This window comes from Rhipicephalus microplus, unplaced genomic scaffold, assembly GCF_043290135.1.
Source record: "Rhipicephalus microplus isolate Deutch F79 unplaced genomic scaffold, USDA_Rmic scaffold_43, whole genome shotgun sequence".
Lineage (NCBI taxonomy): Eukaryota > Metazoa > Arthropoda > Arachnida > Ixodida > Ixodidae > Rhipicephalus > Rhipicephalus microplus.
In genome coordinates, this window is record NW_027464616.1 from 3,307,828 (window position 1) to 3,331,533 (window position 23,706).

A 23,706-nucleotide genomic window follows, 5' to 3' on the forward strand; every position below is an offset into this window, starting at 1 on the left:
TACTAATGCTGGCTTTGCCAAATATACCCGTGATAATTATTGCCGTTTTTATTGAAACCTTATCAATCAACACAAGACTGTTCAGCATATCCTTATTAAGCCCAAGGTAATTCGTATAAACAAAAAATAAGACAGAGCTGATGCGGCCTTCACTTCGAACCAGACCAAGCAGATGAGGAGACGGTCCAATTGAAGAGCTTTAAGCAGCTGTATCATAAAGAGCCGCTCTATGGCAGTCGAAATTACCAAATTATGTTATATGCAAAGAAGCTGCTGCTTAGCGTCCAACGCATCTAACCCTTGACAGTTTCACAGGCACCATGACAGTCAGAAGTTGAACGGGCCTATCAACACGTTTGTATCCGAGCTCAACCGTCAATAAGTTTGATTGACAGACGCCCGCTACGAAGATCGGGTCCGCCCATCACTTTTACTCTTGCCAAAGAGCAGTGCTCACGCAGCAACGTCACTGAGAGGCAGGATTAATCTATCGGCTGTATCGCGTGGACTATGCACACATGCACGCAGACATAACAACCCATGGCTACTACGTATCGCATTCGATATCACCGCACTCACGACGTGTCAACTTACATCTGCGTTGCCGCCATGATGCGAGCGTCCATGGTGGCAACTTGTCTTTATATTTAGCTGCAATATTTGATACAAGGGAAAAGAAGCAGCACGAGAGTGCTGCGTGTGCACCCTTGCTGCCTTCGAGAGTGGAAATGCTCATGCTGAAGGCAAAACGAAAGAAGCTGCCTGAAAGAGCACAAACGCCCACGAACACGCCTGTGGGAAATTCGTGCTGATTTGGCGGAAAGATAGCGCGACAATCAAACTGGCAGTCCTGCACTGCTGAAATGTTGACTGAGTTGTGGTGCTGACGTGTACGCACGTATACGGTGTGTTGCTTTGATAGCTACCGCAAATGTCCCGCATGCGTTACTGTAGTCATTTTTACCAGCGCTGCTATATATCACGCGCTCCGCACTCTCTTAGTGCCATAGCCACCGTGGAGCGAGCTCGGAGCAACGTTGCTCGAGCAATCTTTAATAGCACCCCTGCGCAATGAAAAGAATAAAACTTTGTGGCATGAAGGTTCCCTTCAGCACATGACGTAAACATTCCACCGAATATGATGTGGGGTTTAACGTCCCAAAACCACCATATGATTATGAGAGACGCCGTAGTGGAGGGCTCCGGAAATTTCGACCACCTGGGGTTCTTTAACGTGCACCCAAATCTGAGCACATGGGCCTACAACATTTCCGCCTCCATCGGAAATGCAGCTCCCGCAGCCGGGATTCGAACCCGCGACCTGCGGGTCAGCAGCCGAGTACCTTAGCCACTAGACCACCACGGCGGGGCACATTCCACCGAATATTCAAAATGACTGTAGTGATGTCGCACAACTCAATGTCCCACAACTCTGAATGGACTGTAACTCAGCGTACAAAGCATAGCCAGCTATAGGTGACGATTCCATAATTCACGTTTACCTATAAACACGAAGTCTCGCCTCAAACCCGTATACAGTGGCTGCGTCAAGATTGCAGAGGAACGCGAAAAAGTCACAGCTTTGCCGTAAAGTTGGTGGCTCAGTGATTGGAGCAAAGCGTGGCTCCTCGGTGGCTCAGTGGCTAACGCCTCGCACTCATGATTCGGAGGACCCAAGTTGAATTCCGCACGCCGGAGTCTTTTTCTCGTTTATTTTTCTTTGTTGCGCTTTCATATATATAGATACGTATACATATACGGTGAGTGACGACGACGCCGGCGGCGAAATTCAGCCGAAAGTGTCCATGTAATTGCTATCGCAAGAAAACTACCGCGATTTCTGTGCCTGCTGAATGACTGCTGCTGTTCCAAAATTGTCGATAGCACTCCAGCTAGCTCACCAATCGTGGCAGCAGCAATCTATTTAGACGTTTGGCGATATTCATCAGTAAATAAACAGTGAAGAACCTTCAATGCATCTCCGCAAGACCACGACAGTGTGTTTTGTTCGCGCACACGAACGCAACTCAGTTTGTCTGCTTCCTCGCCCTATTACAACAAAGCGCTCACCCGCCCGCCTTTGTATAGCGTGCCGCCATTCAGTCACTGTCACGCTTCTTGACTCGCCGCCACCGGTAACCAGCCGCGCCCTTCATGACGGACCCAATCGATGGTTGCACCACTCGCTAACGACCCCGTGGATTCGCATTGACGCTTCGGAAGCGGCGGGCTCACGTTCGGCAGGCCGGGCACGCCTCGGCTGGCCGACGCGCTAACGACAGTCCCACCACCACGGTAGCAGCGAGAGGTGCGACACACAGCCGCGGTAATGACCACAGGGCTTCCCTAATTAGCATCCACCGGTGCAGCCCAGAAGTTCCGATCTCTACCTCCCCACCTTCCTACGATTCCTCTAAAGAGGAAGCGAAAATCGCAAATGACTTCGCCGGTGGCGAATACTTCGCTTGTTCGAAACGCGGTGCACGCCGCCGGACGTTGTACCTTTCTTTGCTGCCTTTCAGTCCATAATGACAGCCCCGTTCCCATAACAACCACGTTTCTCATTATCTTTCGCGCAAACAGTGCGCCGGATGGTAAACTTTGTCCCCCGAAGCTTGCCTCACGTTATGTTTTCTTCTTTTTTTGAATGGTCTAGGATACATTGCTCGAATGAGATATACGACGGACTGAACGTAATGATAGAACAATCACCAATATCATCCTCACAAGCATGAACACTAAAGAAGTGCGAACAATAAAAAAAAACCACGAAATACAAAATGGCTAAGAATGATTGGAGTGCTGTGCCACTGTTCCAATAGGTGATCACGTTCATGGGCGTAGGCAGCAAATCTCGCAAGCTCAGGCATTGAGAACATGTCTTGGACGGCCACGCTGTACTTCAACGATGGGAGTCATTGCGGGAGCATGCATAACACCAATAGAGAGATATCTTTCATGCGAATCTTCAAGAGTATATCTCCAACTGTTGACCCGTCACAATCGTTATTCTTTATCGACAGTGCATACCCACCGACCGGACAGCACTTTCGCAAAAGCAATCTCACGCCATGAGAGCGTCATTCCTTCAAGCTTTGCTCCGGCGAAAGCTGCATAGGTACCAGCACGGACCTGAGACCTGAAAAAGTGGGCGAGCGAATACAACGCCGCCTAGAGACGAACACCTATCAAAGTCCGGCGGTCGCCAGGCATTTTTTACCAGACATCAGTGGCACCTGCTCGACTTGCCAGGTCCTGGCCGACACCTACCACGTCGTCGCTTTGTGCCCCACCAACGCCCTTCTTTTTTTCACCCCCTTTCCCCATCCCAACTAGAGAGGCTAGGGAGAAGTACCTGCTCGGCTGCTCGACCTTCCCTCGTTAGGCGCGCTCGAGCAGCGGCCAACTCCATCGGCATCACGGAATAGGTCTTGCCGCACTCTTTGGCGCGTTTTCTTTAATAAAATGTTTTCTACCACCACCATCTATCCGCTCCCAGAGAGGGGAAAAAAATCACGTATATTCTTACGTGGCCTAAAAATACCCACGTTATTGTTTGTATCTACAGAATATTCCTCTCCCACACATGTCTTTACTAATGGGTCTGTGTCACCCACTGCTTCAACAGCGGCGTCCGTCATTCCAAAATTAAAGACCAGCGAACGGTTTCATCTAGAGCATCAAAAAACATCAACAGTGGCAGAGATCGTGGCCATACGCGAGGTAATTCGTTATTTATCGACGAAGCCTCCTTGCAGCTGGACTATATATTGTGAATCTAAACCAGCACTTGCTGTCATAGATTCGGCGCTTAAACGGGGGCCATATTATCTTCTTGCTCAAAAAGTGGCTGAATCACACAATGTAGCCCCGAAAAGGGACCATCGTATAAGATATCAGTGGATTCCTGGGCACTGCGGCTTACACGGAAACGAGCAAGCCGACGCGGAGACAAATATGGCTCACAATACCGCCACAAAATTGGCTATTCCGTTTTCACGACTTGGTACTAACACTGTTGTGCACACACTCCTCCGTAAAACTACGGCAGCCTATTTGTCCTTACCAAGTCACCATCACCGCCGTCTTCACGAACTCGACCTAGATATACACATTAGGTTACCGCCAACCATGAAAAGGTGCAATACAAGAGTATTGCGCTGGTTACGAATAAATGTGGCGTTCACTCGTCATTACGTACACGTTATCGGCCATCCCCACAATGGTGAGGGCAGAGACAGCTGAACATATCTTGTGCCCACGACATATAGCGCCAGGTAATTCAATGGCCACCGTCTTGATGAAATTTACCGAGCAGAAAGTTTCTGAAAAAAAGTTCTGTTGGGAACACCACCTCGTCATCAGCGCAATATTCTGAAAGCGCTTGCCAAGTTTTCACGGGAGACAGAACTCGACAATAGACTATAAATATATCCAAGTTCTTGCCACATCGCCAACTTCCTCCTCATCATCAAGAACACCTTCTCTCTTCCCTGTCTTTTTCAGCCCCTCCCCTCGCCTAACGCTGCGTCGCACGCCAGAAAATGGATTCACGCCGACCTCCTAGCTTTTCTGCCAATAAAAATTCCTCTCCCTCTCTAGGCAGAAATGTTTTACAGCGAAGGCTGTTATGAGATCACAACGTGGGTCACGTGCCGCACCGTAGTTTTCCCACACCGCCATCAGTGTCATGAAATGACGCTGAATATATGCACAAAATTTTCACGCTCAAACATAAGTTGAAAAGTTGTGAAATGTTGCAGATGTTTATATAGCCACTTGTTTGAGATTGCGCAACGATGTCAACTGGAACATGCGTATTAGCGACACCAGAAGGTGATATGAATTGCTGATGCTTGCGAAAATGCTGGGCTGGCCCTGGACACTGCTACATAAATCAACTTCAGCGCACGGCACCTAACCACGATTGACGTTAACACAACGTGACATCTTATCAAAGGAGTGCATATCGATATGATATGTGAGGTTTAACGTCCCAAAATCACTATATGATTATGATAGACGCTGTAGCGGAGGCCTCCGGAAATTTAGACCACCTGGGGCTCTGACGTGCACTCAAATCTGAGCACACGGGCCTACAACATTTCCGCTTCCATCGAAAATGCAGCCGCCACAGCCTCCCGGCTGTGGCGGCTGCATGATCCCGCGACCTGCGGATTAGTAGCCGAGTACCTTAGCCACTAGACCACCGCGGCGGGGCAAATGAGTACATATGTAGTGCTTTTTTTTTCTTTCAAGGGGGGGGGGGCACTTTTTTCATTTCGGGGTGGGCGCCTCCTTTAAATGGTCGTTTTTAGCTCTGCATGCCATGGAAACCAGTTTTGGTGGAGAGAGGGGACACGGGCCCGGGATGCCACTCCATGGCTACGCCACTGGTCTCGTTACGCAGTCCTTGTCGAACGAGTTCTTGCAGCTGTAACACGAGAAAGTGCACAGTGCCGACTGCTTCAGAGACGCACGCACAACATCGTGGCAACTTGTAAGCTCCTTACTCCAGTCACTAAAAATCAGACACGAACAGAATATATTCACAAAAATTATAAACAACCCGAACCATAGCAGTAACAAGCGTAATCTCACGCAACGTTCGAGAACGGTGTGTCTCGTTGCAAAGGCTACTTAAGATTTTAGTCACCACTTGTGAACCAATTGTGAAATATGAATTAGTCTCCAGTCATTATTATGAATCATCGCTTACATAAGTGAGGAGCAACACCAAAGCAATTAAGAAACCCTGTATGTGGCCATGCCGCATTAGCTTCCCAGTGTGGAGTGTCCCTCAATTGACTAATCTGAGATAAATAACGTTCATTAGTACTGTCTGTTCGTAACTAAAGTAGAAGGGGCCGTTCATCTAGAGCTGCACTGGCTATAGCGGCTCGCCGGGCCTCGTCCAGGGTTACCAGGTGGCTTCCCAAGGCCTGCTCCGAAAGTCGCGCCTCCCAAGACCAAGGTGGGAGCTTATGAGCGTCAAGCTTGCCGGAACAGCACGCGATGGAACCTGTATGTAATGTGTGTAAGTGTTGGTATCCGTCCGCACCATCGTGATATTCGAAAGGGTGTACTTTAGAAAGTGTGCGTATACTGGGGTACGCGTTCGTCTAAATCAAGAAACGAAACCTTCCAATTGTGGTAGCACCACTTCGAAATTTGCGTGTACCTGTTGCGTACACGCAACAGGTACACGCAAATTTGCAGGTACACGAAATTTGCGTGTACCTGTAGGCAGCCAGCGACATGGGCGCGTGAATATAGACGAGTTTCGGGTTGGCGGCTGCTCCATCCCTTGATAAACCACTGGGTCATCGAACGGCACTGGGTATTGAACCCGGTACCTCGCACAAAGCAATTACCGATCAATCAGTAATACAATTTTAGTAAAGAAAAACTAAAACAAGTTTTCTATCAGCTTTATTAACCACTGAAATGCTTTGCAATCTGCATGACCAGTATTCGCAGTGGTTGCTGCCATCAACACCGACACCTTCAAGCTATATAGCTCTCCTTCAACAAATGAAGTACTTTCGTTTTCGTCGTTTCGTCAAAATGACAGAAAACCTCCAGACCTGAGTGCAACGCACAGCATAGTCAAAGCGAAAGGCACGCCAACACAATAACAGCTCGTAATATATAAATGAAGTCGACACATGCGACAGCAGCGCAACCATGCAAAAACACGCTTGGCCTTTTTTTTTCTGAGCAATCAAAAGCTTTGCAGCCGATGGCAGAACGGCAGCGCACTCACAGCTGGATGCCGTTGATGACGCTCCCGAAAAGTCCCACCGCGCCGAGAAACTCGACGGTGCCGCAGAGCTTGACGGAGGCCTCTTGCGCCACGTTGGATATGCCGTAGAGTGCGGCGCCTCCGAGGCAGAGCATGTCGCCCAGAAGACGGTTGGCCGAGGGCGACGCCTGTCCCGCCGAGTGAGACGCCTCGTGCGCGTCGGCCCACACCAGGCAGCCGACGCCCAGCAGCGCCACGCTGACGCCCATCACGTGCACCGGGTGGTAGCGCACCTTGAGCGCCAGCCACGACAACGCCAGCACCACCGGAATCGTGAAGCAGTCCAGCAGCTGCGGTGTGAAGGCGAGACATCTATGGGCTGAACCCCACACCGACTGCCCACTGACGATGACCGCCCGCGGCATGAATAGGATTGTTACCTAACGGCATATGAATGACGAAAGGGCGCCAGTGATTCTGTGCTGTCATGCCCTGGTGACGTAATCACCGACGTTATGCTCAGACGTCATCTGGAGACCTTATTCGATGACATCGGCCTGAACCGATATAGGAAAAGGTGCAACACCGGGTCAAGTGCACAAGCTTATGCAACAACTCAGAAGGCCTCATTTAAAAACTAAGGGATTGTGAAGGTTTGTCTTTATGAGTTGAACGCGATAGCGATATCGTGTTCCTAGTGTGTGCTTCAGCCAGTTTGTGCACGAAATCTTTTCAAACTTACTATGCACCCGTTACGCGGCCTTTAGGAAATATGCGCAGTAATGTGTGTGCCTTATGTAGTGGGTGACCGGCTTTAAACTATGAAGTCATTATGATATTCAAATTTTCTGACGCCTGATGGCAATGTACGCTTGTATCACGCATATTACTGCAGTATTCATGTTGTATTGTGAAAGCATGTATACAGGAAGCATGTGTTTGTGAAGGATGAACGTTGTTTTCACTGCATTTCCTAGCAAAGGAAGTCATTTTCGCTGTCTCTACGATCAGACGCGTGGCTCTGTACCCGCTTTCCACCCAAGCGACAGGGTTCAATCCACACTCTGACTCAGAACTTTTATTATTGATTTCATTTGCATCTTTTTCAAGTTTTCGGTCACGCACAAGATGATCTTTCACTCACAACAAACGACACCGACGCTGAAATTTCTGCGAAACGAGCTCTCTAACGCTATCGTGTATTGAACTGTTTCCCAGGAGCATGCTTAGGTATCTAATTGAATTAAGAAAATGTCTAATTATTTTGCAATTAGTCAGTCTTCACTCCTGCGTAAAGAAGAATCAAATACAAGGCTCGAAATGCAACCTACTTTGTTCCTTGTTTGTATTCTTTTCGAGCAAAGAAACGTAAAGCTCTCGACATTGGTCATGGAACACGGTACGTCGAGCTATTGTTTAACATGGTGGTGTCTCCAGCAAGGTAATCGAAGTGAAGTAAAATTAGATAACCTCTAGTTTTTCGCTCAAGAAGCCCGTGCAAATATGTTTGAAGCCATTCGTCGAAACACGCGATGCGTGACGTGCCTCCGCAGCTGATGCGTACAATTGCAAACCCTGCCGCTGAAGGGGACATGTTCGATATCGCAATGAAAAACAACTATAGGAAACGACCATAATTCTTGACTTGCCTGTCTGGTAGTGGCTGTCTGGCACTTATTCGAACTTCGGATAAAGTCGTGCTTTGTCGCATTGACGAGGTTAATCTGATCCATTATTTGATTCTCATTATTCATCCTGACAGTGTTTGGGTCATTGTGTTTAATTATGGGTCGATCTCATATGCATACAACTCAACTTAAATCAATGAATCATAGCCATCAGTTTTGTTCCTACTTGGAAGTTCTTGGAAGTTGGAAGTGCTCGACTAGACGTATCTCTGAGAGAATCAAGAGTGCCGCTAGGTATGTGTCGCATTGAAAAGGCCTCTATTATATAGGCCAGATTGTTTTGACACTCGCACCCACGTTTAAAACAAGCATATGTAATCTTAACCACAGTTGTCATCTGCATATGAGGCTGGCGTAGAAGGCGCGGGATAATTACATCGCAGACGATGTCGAGTCAACATTGGCGGCCATCATGTGTGGAGAACAGCGTAGTCGTCCGTTACACGTAATCAGCTGTCACTCCCAAAGATGGCTGCGCCTTGCAAGTAATTAAAAATCTGATCTATACAAAACCCCTCAATAAATGTAGCTAAATGTAAATGCGACCTGGAGCGTGACTGCCGACGTGGCATTTGGGGCCCTTCATGGATAGTGAGCAAAGATACCGCTGCTTAGCGACATGTGCATATACTTAAAAATCGCCACCCAAGCACTCCGTACAGATGGTTAAGTAGCGAAGCTGAAACGTACAGCCGCAGGTGGCTTCAGACGTCACAGCCTAAGTCGAAGAAGCAGGCACTGTCCCCAGCGAGAGCGTTCCCGCCATCGCATCATTGACGCTGCTCTGTCCGCAACGCCGGTTCATCGGCTCGCCGTTGTCGCTTGCGTTTAACTCGGTAAGCTACCGGATCCTCGGTGCGCAGTTTCAGCTTGCTTTTCGCCATCCATGCGTGTTCTTGTGCCCACACTGCTGCATCGGCCCGGCGAAAATGAATTTTCTCAAGCATCAGCTGTCAGCGATGTTCTTGAAAACGTGTCTTCTGGTCAGGCGTCTGTACGATTCTGCACGCGAGCTCGGAAGCACGGCTGCGAAACGATGAATGGCGTCACTGACCACGCAGCCAATGGCACGCGTGCATGCTTGGGCACGACACAGACAATGGCTTCACTAACGGCGCAGCTGCCAATGGCGCGCGCGCTTTGGTGCGGCGCAGATAACGACGTAACCCACGGCGCTCACAGTGGAGACTCTTATGACTGTTTGTGGCGAACGTACGGCTTTTGGTTTCGCCTAGCCATACACAGCCTTCACTGTAAAGTGGTGGGGGCGCACGGGACGTACCTGTACGCTGGTGAGCGTGGTGTACTGGTAGGCCTTGACCAGGAGGTAGTTTGCCTCGACGTCCACCAACGCAAGGAGGAAGTAGCGTCCACCGCGGGCTCTGAGCACAGGTATGAGGCCTGCATCACCGCCACGGCACGCCAGCCACGTGGTGAACACCGCACACAGCAGCACGTAGTTGACGAAGCTCTGCGCTGAATTCGAGAGGAGGCATCGTCCGCCTTGTAACAACACGGCTTCCAATACAACACTTTCAATAAGGAAAACAACATGAAAATTCATCATTGTAGAAGCGCTACTACAACGAAGAAATCGCGAAAACACAGGGCGAAACGCTACTAAAACAAAAAATACTTAGAAATAAAAAACACCAAATTTAAGCGAAGTGTACGACCAATTAGAAGCGAAGTGTCACAAAGCCACAGTCGTTATATGAAAAAAAAGCCGTTGAACGAGTAGCGTTCAAGACAGACTGAATGTATGCAGGCACAATTCACGTGTACGACCAATTAGAATCGTGAAGACACTTTGTTCACGTCCCACCTACCCGAGAATTGGGGACGCTTGTACTGCATGAGCACTTAGCCATGCGAGCCATGATACAGCAAAACTGGATGATTCTGCAAGCTAACCTCGTCGCTTCTAGGTCATTTCTAGGCCTTCATAAACTACGGTTTACGAAGGTTCTTTCTGGGTAGATTTCTTTTAGGTTCTTGCTAGGCTGTAGCGAAGTGTTAGGGCGCTATAGCCAAGTTCAACCGATGGCTACGACGTTTTAGCCAACTACTAGTACGTAAGTATGAGTGAGACGACAGCAATTATTAAGGAGAGGACATCTGTCATAAGGAAGCTTAATCATCGCAGCCATCGTGCTCATCATAGTCATCATCATAAAAATATCCTTCAATATAAGCTCTGGAGAACTCCTCACGCTCGTCCCTGCCACGAAATACTTCGACCATAGTTTCATCTTCAGACACCAGCATTTCTTGTTGCTCCTCTTTCGAACTATCGGTCTGCGTTGCTTTACCAGGCGACTGTAGCTTTTGCGAATCTATTATTGCTTAGAAGCTTCATAGCCAAAACGACAGTTACTCATCACGGAGTACAAGTGTTATCGTAACTAGGACTGGGAGGAGTTTTATAGTGTACCGATAGTGAGTCAGTGAATCGTGATACGGCATACTAATTACGGGAGCTCAAGCAGCTAGCCTGTTGAAATAAGGAATTCCTACTATGGTGGTCGAATGGTTATTGTTTTTGACCATAGACCCGCAGATCGTGAGATCGAACCTCAGCCGCAGCGGCAGCATTTCCGGAGCCCTACACTGCAGCATCTCTCATAATTCGCTCCTTGTTCACCCCGTAACAAAACACTATCATCATTTAAAACGGAAGGCGAGAAGAAGGAAAAATGAAGGAGGAAGGACAAGGGGGTTAGCCAGAAAATAACGGGTGTGTGCCACAAAAATTGGGTGACTACCACTACGCACCGCTGGTTGACTACAAATGAGCAAGACAAGAGTTTTATTTTATTTATTTATTTAACAATACTGTCAATCCCGTCAGGGATTTTAACAGGAGTGGGTTGGAAAGTGTCAACAAACATTCTATATTCACATTCTATATTCTATATACATTCTATATTCTATAGTTAGGCCAACGAATGGCTGAGAAGTGAAAACAAGAGCCAAACACTCTGACTACGTACAGCGAGGAGATGCTTGGGACCTGGAGAGGCAACGGTGGCTGCGGAGATATCCCTAAGTGTTAGAAGGCCAACATCAACGACAATGTGCCTATATTGTGTGTATGACTTTCAGTGACTAATCTCGAACCTCTTTGCGCTGAGAGTCAACACAGAAACAACCTAACATCACCTAGCAACGGCATAAAAAGCAAACCAGATTAGTCTTCAGAACCAGTTTCACTGTGTCAAGCGTTGCGCGGCTTACTATACAGGCTTTACTGAGTTTTCGGTTATATAAGTTAAAAATTCAGCAGATCCAACGTGCCCTGGGAATTGATGTTATGCGAAGCATGCGGGTGGAAGGTGACTGTGTTTTTTTTCTCTCTTTTTTTGAGGGAAAAGTAACAAAATGGTCCCTTGTAGCTTACGCTAAAGCTCGGAAACCGCTTACTTGACCCTTAGCGTCTGCTGTAACGGACTGGGAGCCAAGCAGCCTTGATTTTATCACTCACCCGTGGGGATTTGCAGGTTGTGCTGCGACTGTAGGATTTGGCTGGTGACTCCAGTGCCGCACAGGAGGCCCGAGAGAACTTGGCCGAGCAGTAGCGCCTTCCACACCTCCCTGAAGAAAAAAAGCCAAATCAAAATGAAGACGTAAGTAAGTATTTTTCAAGTAACATATAATAAAAAAAGATAAGAAAAAATGATGTGGAGCCAAAGTGTGTGGTGCGCACACCCATCAGGAAACAGGACGTAGGCTTCGGGAAATGTTTGCTCTCCTTTTGAATGACGTTTCTAATATATCGGGTAAATTTAGGTTGCAATAAATGCGACAAGCTAGAATGTTTCTTCGGATGCTATGTTCCCAGGCAAAGCAGGAATATACGTTTTACTGAAATGTCACGTCTTGCAACTTGTTCCTGTTCGCTGTACAGTATTCAGAGCAATATGTTCTCAGCGAAGAAAGAGGAGGAAAAGAACGGATGGACAGATGGGTTAGCCAGTTTTCAGGCCAGCTTGCAACCTTCTGTGCGAAAGGGCTTGAGGAGAATAAGATATGATTGAAAATAGATGTTATAAAGAAAGAAATAAAGAAAAAAAATAGAACAACTATATGGTAAACGACACTGTTTCAAGTCTGTCTCTACGAGCAGTTGTCCTCCAGAAACGCATCCACATTCCAAAGCCTTCCGTGCTGAAGACTGTCCCGGCCGCTGTTCTAAGACCCTTTTCTCGGACAACGGCCGATTGTCAAGTCTAACATTTTTGAAAGTCCGCTCACTTATTCATTGTTCTTTGAGAGTTACAATTCAATTGCAAAAAAGGCACGTTTATGTTAAAATCTATTTACTGTACTTAAACAGACATTACATACGCCTCAACAGAAAAACAAATGCAGCAGAAACTTCACGCGTACCTCTCGTTTCACTAGAAGTTTGAAGCAGCCAACTGCAATGGAACGTTGCAAGGCTTACAAAGTCACTTTCCATTAATATGTGCGTTGCTTATAGTTTTGAAAATGACTCGCAAACGTTTTTTAGCAAAAAAAAATAGAACACATTTCCACACTGGTTTACACAACACTCCAGTACCTGAAACAGCATGTCTTGTTTCTCGATCAGTTGATACAGTTGGGAATTGTTTTACACCAATACCACCTCTAAGCACATGTTATATTGTTTATATGCTGTCTATTGAACGAGATAAAAACAACCAGTCTCGTTCTTCGTCATCACAGCTCACACTTTGCACGATTTCAGACTAAGTACGTTATCACCAAGACAAAGCTTCTGCAAGTACCTACATTCATATTTATTTCAATTCTCGACTAGTAAGTGTCAAAACAAATCTTATTTTTTTAGACCAAAAGGTAATCGAGATCGCAACAAGGGTGCCGCCGCTGTCCGTCGCGGCCACCGCAGGTGTTCGTAACCACGATCGCGTGAAATAAAAAAAAAACTAAATAAGTGACGTAATGGAGTTACAACCAGGGTCCCCTTTGCGATACCCCTGTGTTTTACCACTGAGCTAGGCCAGTGCTTTTTGTTTATTTAATGCATTGAATCACTAGTTGTAAATGTTGCGAGCTGTGCACAACAAAGTTCGTCACACTAGAGTTATTTCAAGTTAAAGGACGCCCACATTGTTTCAATCTGTAAGAGGTATTTCAAAAAATAGGGCTAACACACACAAGCGTTCAGAAGAGTAAGCCACTGCGGCACGGGGTCAATAGTTTAAACATCAAAGTGCCCTTGAGCAGCTTCGTCTATCGGTGCTTGACACTTCATTCCAAAAGGACCCTATACAGGCTCTATGTATAAGGAATCAAGTTAACATGTGTAATAAAGCGTTTTAGAACAGCAAAAAAACAACCAGGCCCAGGCATCATACAGTGTGAAGTGCGTAGTGTAGGCAGTTGACTGCTCCAACTAATCACAGAACCCTCACACGTTTTTTCATTGTTATCACCCACAACAAGAACAAAATGCTCGTAATGCCTTACAAGTCCATGGCGGGTATACCATGCTTCTCCGACAAATGGAGAATTATAGCATAGTAGAGGCTCGATATAATTTATAGCACCGATTTGATTGATATGTGGGGTTTAACGTCCCGAAACCACCATATGATTATGATATGATATGATATGAGAGACGCCGTAGTGGAGGGCTCCGGAAATTTCGACCACCTGGGTTCTTTAACGTGCCCCCAAATCTGAGCACACGGGCCTTCAATATTTCCGCCTCCATCGAAAATGCAGCCGCCGCAGCCGGAATTCGATTCCGCGACCGGCGGGTCAGCAGCCGAGTACCTTAGCCACTACACCACCACAGCGGGGCTAATTTACAGGGCAGTGGGTACCGTGCAAGTGTGCTATGTATACTAGTTGCCCTCAACGTGTTTGAAAAGGCTCCAGAAAGGCTTTCAGCTTTCGCTGTGACGGTGATGCGCGTTCTGTGCAAGCCTGGTACTTTTTTATAGTCAATTTTTGTAAGCACGTTTCTCGCAAGACGCACACTGGTTCTGTCGCGTACATGCGCGGTTGCTGTCCATCGAATGGATTCATGCCCATCTAACTCAGCTGCAAGTTCAGCGTTTTTCCCGTCAACGATGTAGCTTGATCGTCAAGTTTTCGCTCATCAAAGCCACACGAACATTGTCATCATCGCTACACAAAGAAGCCTGTGTTTGCACAGCTGCCCGTTCGTTGTTTTCTTGAAGGCAGCAAAGGCACAGTTAAAGAATAAAATAGAAATACACCAAGACGACGCAGAAAGAGTATGTCATTATACGTACAAAAAGAAGCACTGCAAACCATTGCCTCACTAGGTTTCCGTTGCTCGCTCTTTTTGTGTTCCATCTTTTCATCACGCTTTATTTTCTCTCGCTTTCGCTCGCACCTACTTCCTTTCAGCTTAAGTGCCGAGGGACCAAGTCGGGCCCGCGTCATGCATGCAAGAACTCGCACAGCCTGGCTCACAGAGATTAGCGGGACGGCCGACTATTTCGGAACACGAAGGATAACGCAACCGCGTGTTGGGGCGGTGCGAACGATCATAGCTGTGCGCAGCAAGACAATTAGATGGGCGGCAAACATGGGATTACCACGACAAAACGCTTGTCAAGGAACGGTGCGTTGACCTGTTCTTTGGAGGGGATGATGGGAACGAAGTGGTGTGGTTGAAAGGAGGGAGGGCTTGCCACCTGGGGGCGTCATTTGCAACGGGTGCAGTGATACCAACACCATGTTGAAATAGGCAGATATAACCTGGGAATCCGCTAATTGGGTGTTGCAAAACGCCATGGCTTGAGGAAACGTTGTGTGAGAGGGGTCCAAAGCAGTTGTGGTCAAATACGGTCTATATTGTTTACCGCATGGTATACATGGCCTATATAGACTACACATATAAAATTGCATACGACAACTACAAAAGGCTGTCCCGCATCACATGTTGCTTCGATCGGCTTTAAATGTGATGTGCCCATTTGTACTACACGCTTCGCGAGGGTCCAGTTCATGCTCGTTGAACTTCTCGGTGCCTTGGAATAAGCTTGTGCAGTTTTGACACATTTGTAACATAAAAAGTCCGGAGAGACCCCGCCCAGAAAACGGAAGCGTGACGGCATACCGCCTTTACAACTAAATAAATAGTGATGCCCCTACAAGTAGCAATGCGCTTTCAAAGCGTGGACACTGGCAGGACGTGTCATGACAACCGTCTGGAGTACGCGCCAATGTTGACGTCCGTTCAGTAATGTTTAACCGTTAACTTTTTTTTAACCCTGGTAGTTGCGCTGATAATCTATGCTGCTAAACACTAAGTCACGGGATCAGTTCCCGGTCACAACGGTGACATTTGAATAAAGCAGACATACCGAATAAAAATAGAAACGAAAAATATGGAAAAACAGTAGGGGCTATAGGCGACGAGTTAAGTATCACTTGCGAGACACAGGAGAGAAACAATACACTGCGGAATCGTTCCTCTCATTGTTTGTTGCCAAAGCCCATCTCTTTGATTGGATAAAGCTTTACAAGTGCATGGCCTTTTTTCCTTGAAGGATCATGCGCACAAGCCAATGCGAATCAGCGCACATTAGGGTTGTCAGCCATAGGATAATTGCCACACTTGTATGGTATATTTTCTGGGGTAGTAGGGCGGTAATACGATTTTCTTATCGAGCGTAAGATAATTTTCACTTTTCGAATGCCATCGATAACCGGAAGAGCTCAACGGTTGGTACGACATCCGTGAAAGTAACATTCCTGAATACATCTGAAAACTAAATCTTTCTTTGAATAAAGCCAAACACGTCGACGCAGATGCCGGCGGCAAAATCCAGCCAAGAATGTACATATAATTGCTATCGCAATAAAATGTCTCCAGCATAGGGCAGACTCGAAGGGTAATACGCTAATCTTTGGAGGGCGTTGCAATGAATACAGTCACCGGAGAAGAAGGAAAACATGGTTGACCCCTTGTCCTAAGAATCGGGATAACACTAAACTGAAACGTGTCCAAACAGAAGTATTTGATTTAGTTCTGTCACCGACCTGCTTACCTCTCCAATGCTGTCCCTAAAACCCAAGCGCTCATGTGGGCTAGTGGCCTAACACGCACCAAGTTGGATGACCGACTTAAACTAATCATTGAACTAAACTAAAGCTGAACCTTAAACTTAAACTAAACAGGAGATTAAAATAAACTCTAAACTTGCAGCGCACACCTCAAGCAGAGATCACGCATGAAGTGAGCGTACACAAGACGAGCGTGCAGAAGCAACACTCAAATCACACTGCTCAAACAGAAAGACGCACGAAATTAACGCACAGGTATACAAAGAACGAGCGCGAAACACTGTCACCATTCTTACTTCGTTTGTGAGCAGCGCACTTCTTTCGTATAAGCGCCACCGTGGCAGCGAGCGCATTGATGGTCGTGCTCTCTTTCACTACTGTAACTTCAAAGCTAACTTGCGGAGGAAGCACGAGAAGTACAAAGCGCCCGAATCCTGAGATAAGCGCGCGCGCGAGTGTGCCACCCCGCTAAAGAGCATCTATACGCACTTAAACCCGTCATGTGACTGTGGCCTAGCACGCAGCCCCACTTCTCAGTGGTGGCGCGTGCGAGAAGTGGTGGGGCCCACAGCCACGCGAGAAGTGGTGGAACACGACGACCTTTAGCGCGCGCGCCCGACGCGCGTCAGTCGTGCCATCTCACTACTGATGACGAAAACGCGCTGAAGAGGACCTCCCAGTGGTACATAGTGCATATGAATCACTGCTCGCCGTTAACTAAGTGTAGATGGCTCACTTTGTGGCTTTGTGGATAGCGTCGCGTGCTAAGGAACGCGAGGTCGCAGGTTTGATGCACCGCTGCGAAACTTTTCCTTGTTTTTTTTCTTCGCCATCTTTGAGTATATATTTTACAACGTCATATCCGTAACGAAAATACGTCATCGGAGCTGTAGTGGACCCCGGCATAAAACACTTTCGTGTTAAGAATTATGCATGATAAAGTAGGGCAACTCTGACCATGACGTGGGTACTTTTCAAAAATTGTTTGACAACACTAGCGTGTGTGTGTGTGTGTGTTTGACGGGGTATAATTTGAGGCTTCATAGCGTACCGATCGGTAAGTGTTCATTCTTTTTAAATACGCTGGATGTAACTAGACAAGTGTAACATAGACGGCCCAAGAGAAAGAAGAACGAAAGAGAACGCCAAGATCGCTGAAGCACACGAGTACCATTAATATAGAATACGTGCGTCAGCAGCACCGCACCACTTTAGAGCTCTCCACTACGTAGCGTCATACGCCCTGCAGGCACGAAGCCCTACACAAATTATACGAGTGTACTGAAACCAACTCATTATTGAGCAACAAGTTCAGACAACTTCGTAACTCCACTCCACAAAATAAAGGTAGGGGGGGGGGGATCGTTACTTTCACCTAAACGACGCGCATAGTACTCCGAAATCGCGGTATAACGAAGTCCCGAGCGAAAGCTAGCGCGAGACTGCAACCGAGATCTAAGGGTGATTACAAAACGTAAAAAATAATCCCTACAAATGCTGTGAGGGCGACCTACAAAAGCCATCAGAAGGTAAGCGCAAAAACTACATTCTTTCCCTGCTCACCGGCGGCTCGCAGTCGGCTCATTCTACAGCGACACAAAGGCTAGAAAAAAACAATGAAAGAAGGAGAATCTGAGCGGATTGTGCACCGAGCTTGGTAGTGTAGAAAAGGCGGAATAATTCGGGCAAGATAAAAGAACGAACGAGCTACGTGTACCCACGACTTCGGCCGCGCGTCCGTCGGGCTTCGCGATTTCCCCGCGACAAGCTGGAGTCTATAGATTCGCCACCACTGTTCTTTCAATTGTTTTTTTTTTTTCAGATCTCAGCGCTCGCACTCGTTTATTTTTTTTTTCGCGTAAATCTACAACAAAATGGAAGAATCAAAATGAGGACTAAAATACGGAGAAGAGAAAGAAACGCGCTCGGCTTCGCGATGGCTTTATTCTACCCCGCTCGGTTCTCCTCTCAGTGGCGCAAGCGACGGAGCGAGCAGCCGGCCCGCGTTGAGATGAGATCTCCATTTCAAATGAACACAGAACCGACCATTCATTGCGTTCCTTTTCTTTTGCGTGGGAACGCGCCTGTCTGATTACCGTGTTCCGCTTACTCAGCGAGCAATGCGTGGAGTGGTGCTTGTTCAGAGAAATGGGACTGAAGAACAAACAAGAAACAATGAATGAAGACCGAAGCATAAACGCGTAATAGGAAGCCAGCGAGAAGCAAGTCAAGAGAAATCGGGATATACAAGACGTACAAGAGACGCATTTGGGTAAGCAAAACTAGAAACGATGTGGGCCAAGGGAAAGGAGCCGTAAGTTAGAACTGAGGTAATACTGGTTTATGCAAGGCAACGAAGAAATGAAACTAATAACGAGAAAAAAGCTAGTTTTCAAGATAAGAATCTTACCCTTGTCCTTAAAAGATGGGGCAGAATGCATCCAGAGAAGGGTAGGGGAGTATCACTAAATTGAGGCTAAAAAAAAAGACGATGACTTTTGCTATGGAGTCGTCTTTGGCGAATACGTAAGAGACCCTGTGAGGGTTTTCTATTCATTTTCTTTTAGCGTTAAGCGCACCATGAACACCTAAATTCTCTGTTACCGTTGCCTGTTGGACTACCTGCGCAACAAAACATCAAGGCGAGGATTTCCCGCTTTATTCCTTTAGTACGCTGTTATTCATGAGATCTTCTCAACCTAAGCATTCTAAGCATGTCTAGAGCTTCTACCACGCGCTTTACAGGACGCTCAGACTGGAGGAAGCAAGCGCTTTTAATCCGGAGTGCGTGCGACAGATACAGGTGAATGGAACGTAGGTGAAGCTGTGTACTAATTGCCGGAACAGCGTTGACGATTCGCTCGGCGCTCCTCTTTGTCACCACAAACCCTGCCTAGCTTCTGTGAACGCATGCCGGGGATTCGCAGGACACTAACCAATCAATACTCGTACCGAGTCTGCAATCGCGCTCGGCAATCAGAAGTTTGCGGTTGCAGTGCGGCGGCGGAGTTATTAACGCGGCAACCGCGCGAACCAACCACATCGTGCAAGCTTGCCGCCTGCGCAGCTTAATTCAATATATATACTTGCACAGTTTTTGTGTAGCGCACACGGTTTGTAACAAATTGCATTACCGGCGTTGGCTGCAAACTCGCGCGCATTCATCATTCAGGCTTGCAAATTGGCCAGGCTGGGGACTAAACTGCCAACTTATCGAGGAAATGATTTATCGTAAAGTCCATTACCACTACCAATTAGTGTGCGGCCAGCATCTCTACAAATGACAAACAGCCTAATTATAAAACTAGGCGTGTGCGAAAAGTGGAGTTTGAAACCGAATCGAATAGTGATGTCACAGAATCGAATGAAAATACTAATCGAATGCTGTTCGAATAGTTTTCAAACAGTAAGTCAACAATTTTCAGAACAGCCCTAAAACACAACAGTAGATTTATTTGAAACAAATATTGACAAAGTTTCACCGAAACACATTACGGTTAGTTTTAATTGACGCAAAATACCACAATCCAGCTAGCAAAGGTAAGCTCTTATACAGCATTTTGTAACTGTAGATCTAAATACCTGATTCCCTAGCGAAATCATCGATGTAAGACTTTGCAGCCTGATTTCAAATAAAATTGGGACACAACAACTTAACGATTTCGCGCAAATATAAAGCTGTGTCTACCGAATGGAAGACCTTGTGTTCATGATTTACCACCAGTCGCTATTTGTGTGACCTGGTCCCTTCCAACTAGGGCTTCTTTCCTAACTTCAAAACACTTGAAAGACATTGTGGCTACATTTTGAGGTCACACATTTGGTTGAGAACTGTTTTGAACACCTATAACATGTTTCTTTTTTTCTTAACGAACTAGAAGAGATGAAACAGCAACGTAGATAGAGCATCTGTTTCAGAATGGATTGCACTGAATAACTGCGCACTTTCAACGCTGTGACTCTGCGCCCTCTGTGCGAACCCGAAAACTTTTCAGCACCCCTGCATGTGTTTACCTTTTTGCATTCATATACAATGATAATTCAACTGCGAAATATGCCAGTGCAGATTTTGAGCATGAAGTTTACATGAACGCCATCACTCGCCACGGTCTTCTAGTGAGTGGTACACTACTGACCTGATGCTGGCAAGATTGAATCGAGGTGGCGGCGGCCGTATTTACACAGGAGGTGAAAGCGTTCGAGGCCCGTGTACCTAGATCTAGGTTCACGTGATATAATCCCAGGCGGTCAAAATTTCAAGAATCCTTCACTTCCGTGTCTCTCATAACCAACCATATGGTGGTTTTGGGACCTTAAACCCCATCTATTCAAAGAAAAATTATTTAAGGAATTGAATCACATCAAATTCAACGAAAGGATAGTCTCCAGAACCGTAAAACGTAAAGTAAACGGCTTACATGAACCTGTCTTTTATTACAGGCTTTTTGTTAGCAAGTGAGCTCTGCGGATTCCAACAAGGTTGTGGAAGGGTCAAGAAGGTAAAATTGAAAACCACCCGTTTGTATCACGAGGCCCCACGGAAAGCCATACCGATTATAGGGAAAGATGTGTCTTGGTGGCTGAAAAACTCGTCCTAGTCTCGGGAGCAGGCGGAGGACCATTGCTTTTACAGGGTGGTTGATCGATCAGTTCAGCAAACCAGCAAGCTAAAAATTTACAGCTCAAGATCGAATCCATCGCCAACGAATAAATCAAGAAAAGTTTTCAGCAACTGAAAAAAAAGCTTTATTTTTGAGAAATTCGTACAAATATGTATTGACTTGGAGCTACAAACAGATAATTGTAAATTTCTATTTCTTGGCTATTTATTTTTTCATTCATTTTTGTAACCAATTATTCGTTTATTATTTGCAGACACCTCTGAAACAGCGAAGCTGGCAGCGCGCTTCGTCAGGTTGACGCATTTATATGTTTATCAAGTCTTTCGGATACGTTTTTTTTTTTCACTGCTATTTTACTAAACACTATTCTTCAAGCTTCGAGATGGTAGTACAGCTTCCGCACTCTATAACCACAAAGTATTACGCTGCACTAGTGTGACTGCGGTAATACGCACACAATTTGATATGCTATCTGTTGCCATGTTCCTATGTAGCGGCATTCGCGTCTAGGGGCTTTACCCCATTCCTGTGATACGTTCGCGTTTATGATAATGATAACTTTCTGAGAAGTCGCACAGAGCTCTGTGGTACACACGATCGTTTGTTGAGACTACAGTTGCCTTCATTTTTTAGCGCACTACCAGTGAGGAGGTGGACTTACCGAATGTCTGTGGCGTAAACCCGCTTATGATGCCCACAAGCGTTGCCACGGACAGCAGACATGAGAGGTCCTAACAAAACCAGCTTTGCTGTTCGTGTTCCAAGCCTTCCGGCGAGAATTATGGCACTAACTATTCAGAGTGGCGTATACTTTCGCAATGCGACCACCTTCATTACCGATGCACCGAATCGTACTAACGACCACTCTGCGCCATCACTTGGGGAACGCCCGAAAGCAGCTTAAACGTGTAAGATGCGCACGCTCACTCCGAAAGTTACAAACAGTGGCTTTTAATTTTACGATCGAACGGTAAGACGCAATAGAAAAAAAATGACGAAAGAGCGTGGATAACGTACGCTAAAAAACAACAAAAAGCTGCAGGTGATGGCGGTGCAGCTGCTGTAAAGGGAGGCGATACTATACCGAACCTTCGAGCAAGCACGGAGAACCTTCACCTCCGGCAACGTCCTTCCGATTCGCTTCGTTATAAAGTATAATGAACGGCCGCTAAGGCAGTTAGCGCCGAAAGTGCTCGGGATAAACGAGAGCGGCTGCGGTTCGGTGCACAACGACTTCCAAAGAGCACAGAAAAAAAGTCTAACCTGCGATCATCATCGATATATATATATATATATATATATATATATATTCGATCAGGTCCTGCAGCGGTTATCTCCTCAGACTATATGGCTTGAAACGACTTCTTGTCGGTTAGCCTGTCTTTTTTGTTATGGTAGTACCTGCACTATTATTGACAACGGTAACTTAAATGCGCGCGCAACATGGCCGAACGTAACGCAGACTGGAATGGCGTTCAATGAAGGCAAACACTAACCAGACATGTTTTAGCGGCACTAGCGACAAGTAACGCATTCACATCCCGCAGGAGAGTGCGGCAGTTTATGTCAATAGTTTTCTCGCAGCGTTTCTCACCGTTTCAAGAAGGGTGTCATGTATTATAGCACTTTTATTCGCCAAAAGCGCGAAACAGGCCGTAGGGGTGGTTTCGTAAATTTCCCCCTCTCGTGGTTCTCTAACGTGCACCTAAACTTAAGAACATGGGCTTCTAGCGCTACCTTATCCATCTAAAATGTGGCCGCCACAGCTGAGATCAAACCCGCGACATTTCGAATCAGCAGTCGAGCTTCGTAACCGTTTCACCGCAGTGGCATTCGGGCTGTGGGAAGCAAAAAATTAAGCAGACCCAAGCGACAATAAAGATACGTGTATCGAGGACTAAGAAACAACCCAAGAATTTTTCCTGTAGCGTTGATGAATCACTTAATGAAAACAACATCACGTCACCGAGCGAAATAGCCTTGCTTCGAAAGTGTGGTAACAAACGTCGTCCCCGCAACCAGCTTCCCGGATGTAAAGTCAATGCATTCCAGGCTAAAAAAAAAAAAAACAACTAAACATTTAAGCTGCTTCTTAATAGTGGTGCCAGGCCCCGCCGCCGTGGTCTAGTGGCTAAGCCACTCGACTGCTGACCCGCAGGTCGCGGGTTCGATTCCCGGCTGCGGCGGCTGCATTTCCGATGGAGGCGGAAATGTTGTAGGCCCGTGTGCTCAGATTCGGGTGCATGTTTAAGAACCCCAGGTGGTCGAAATTTGCGGAGCCCTTTACTACGGCGTCTCTCATAATCAAATGTTGGTTTTGGGACGTTAAACCTCACATATCAATCAATAGTGGTGCCAGGTATGAAGAAACTGTGAACCTGGGTGGCTTCCTTTGTTTGTTTTTATTTTTCTGTTTAGTCATGCCTGCGTCTTTTTATTTATATTTCTCTCTTCCTATATCCATTTCGTTCTTTTGCTCTGTTTATTTCTTGCCTTCCTCTCTCTCCATCTCTTGCTCTGTTTTCAGATTCCCTCCTCATCTTTTCGATTTCTTTACGTATTGTTACATTTCTTTTGTATCTCTGATTCTCTCCCTTTA

The 23,706-nt window shown here is 46.6% G+C and overlaps 1 protein-coding gene across 3 annotated transcripts in view; it reads right to left on the reverse strand.

The window, feature by feature from the left end:
• LOC142787052 (solute carrier family 35 member F1-like) overlaps nt 1–23,706 on the reverse strand; it is a 232,774-nt gene that overhangs the window by 12,042 nt on the left and 197,026 nt on the right. For all 3 annotated transcript variants that reach the window (XM_075884681.1, XM_075884680.1, XM_075884682.1), the window contains 3 exons: nt 11,918–12,027; nt 9,716–9,909; nt 6,767–7,095 (listed from right to left, as the gene is read on the reverse strand). In XM_075884681.1, the coding sequence (XP_075740796.1) occupies nt 6,767–7,095; nt 9,716–9,909; nt 11,918–12,027 (633 nt within the window). The remainder of the gene's footprint in view (nt 1–6,766; nt 7,096–9,715; nt 9,910–11,917; nt 12,028–23,706) is intronic.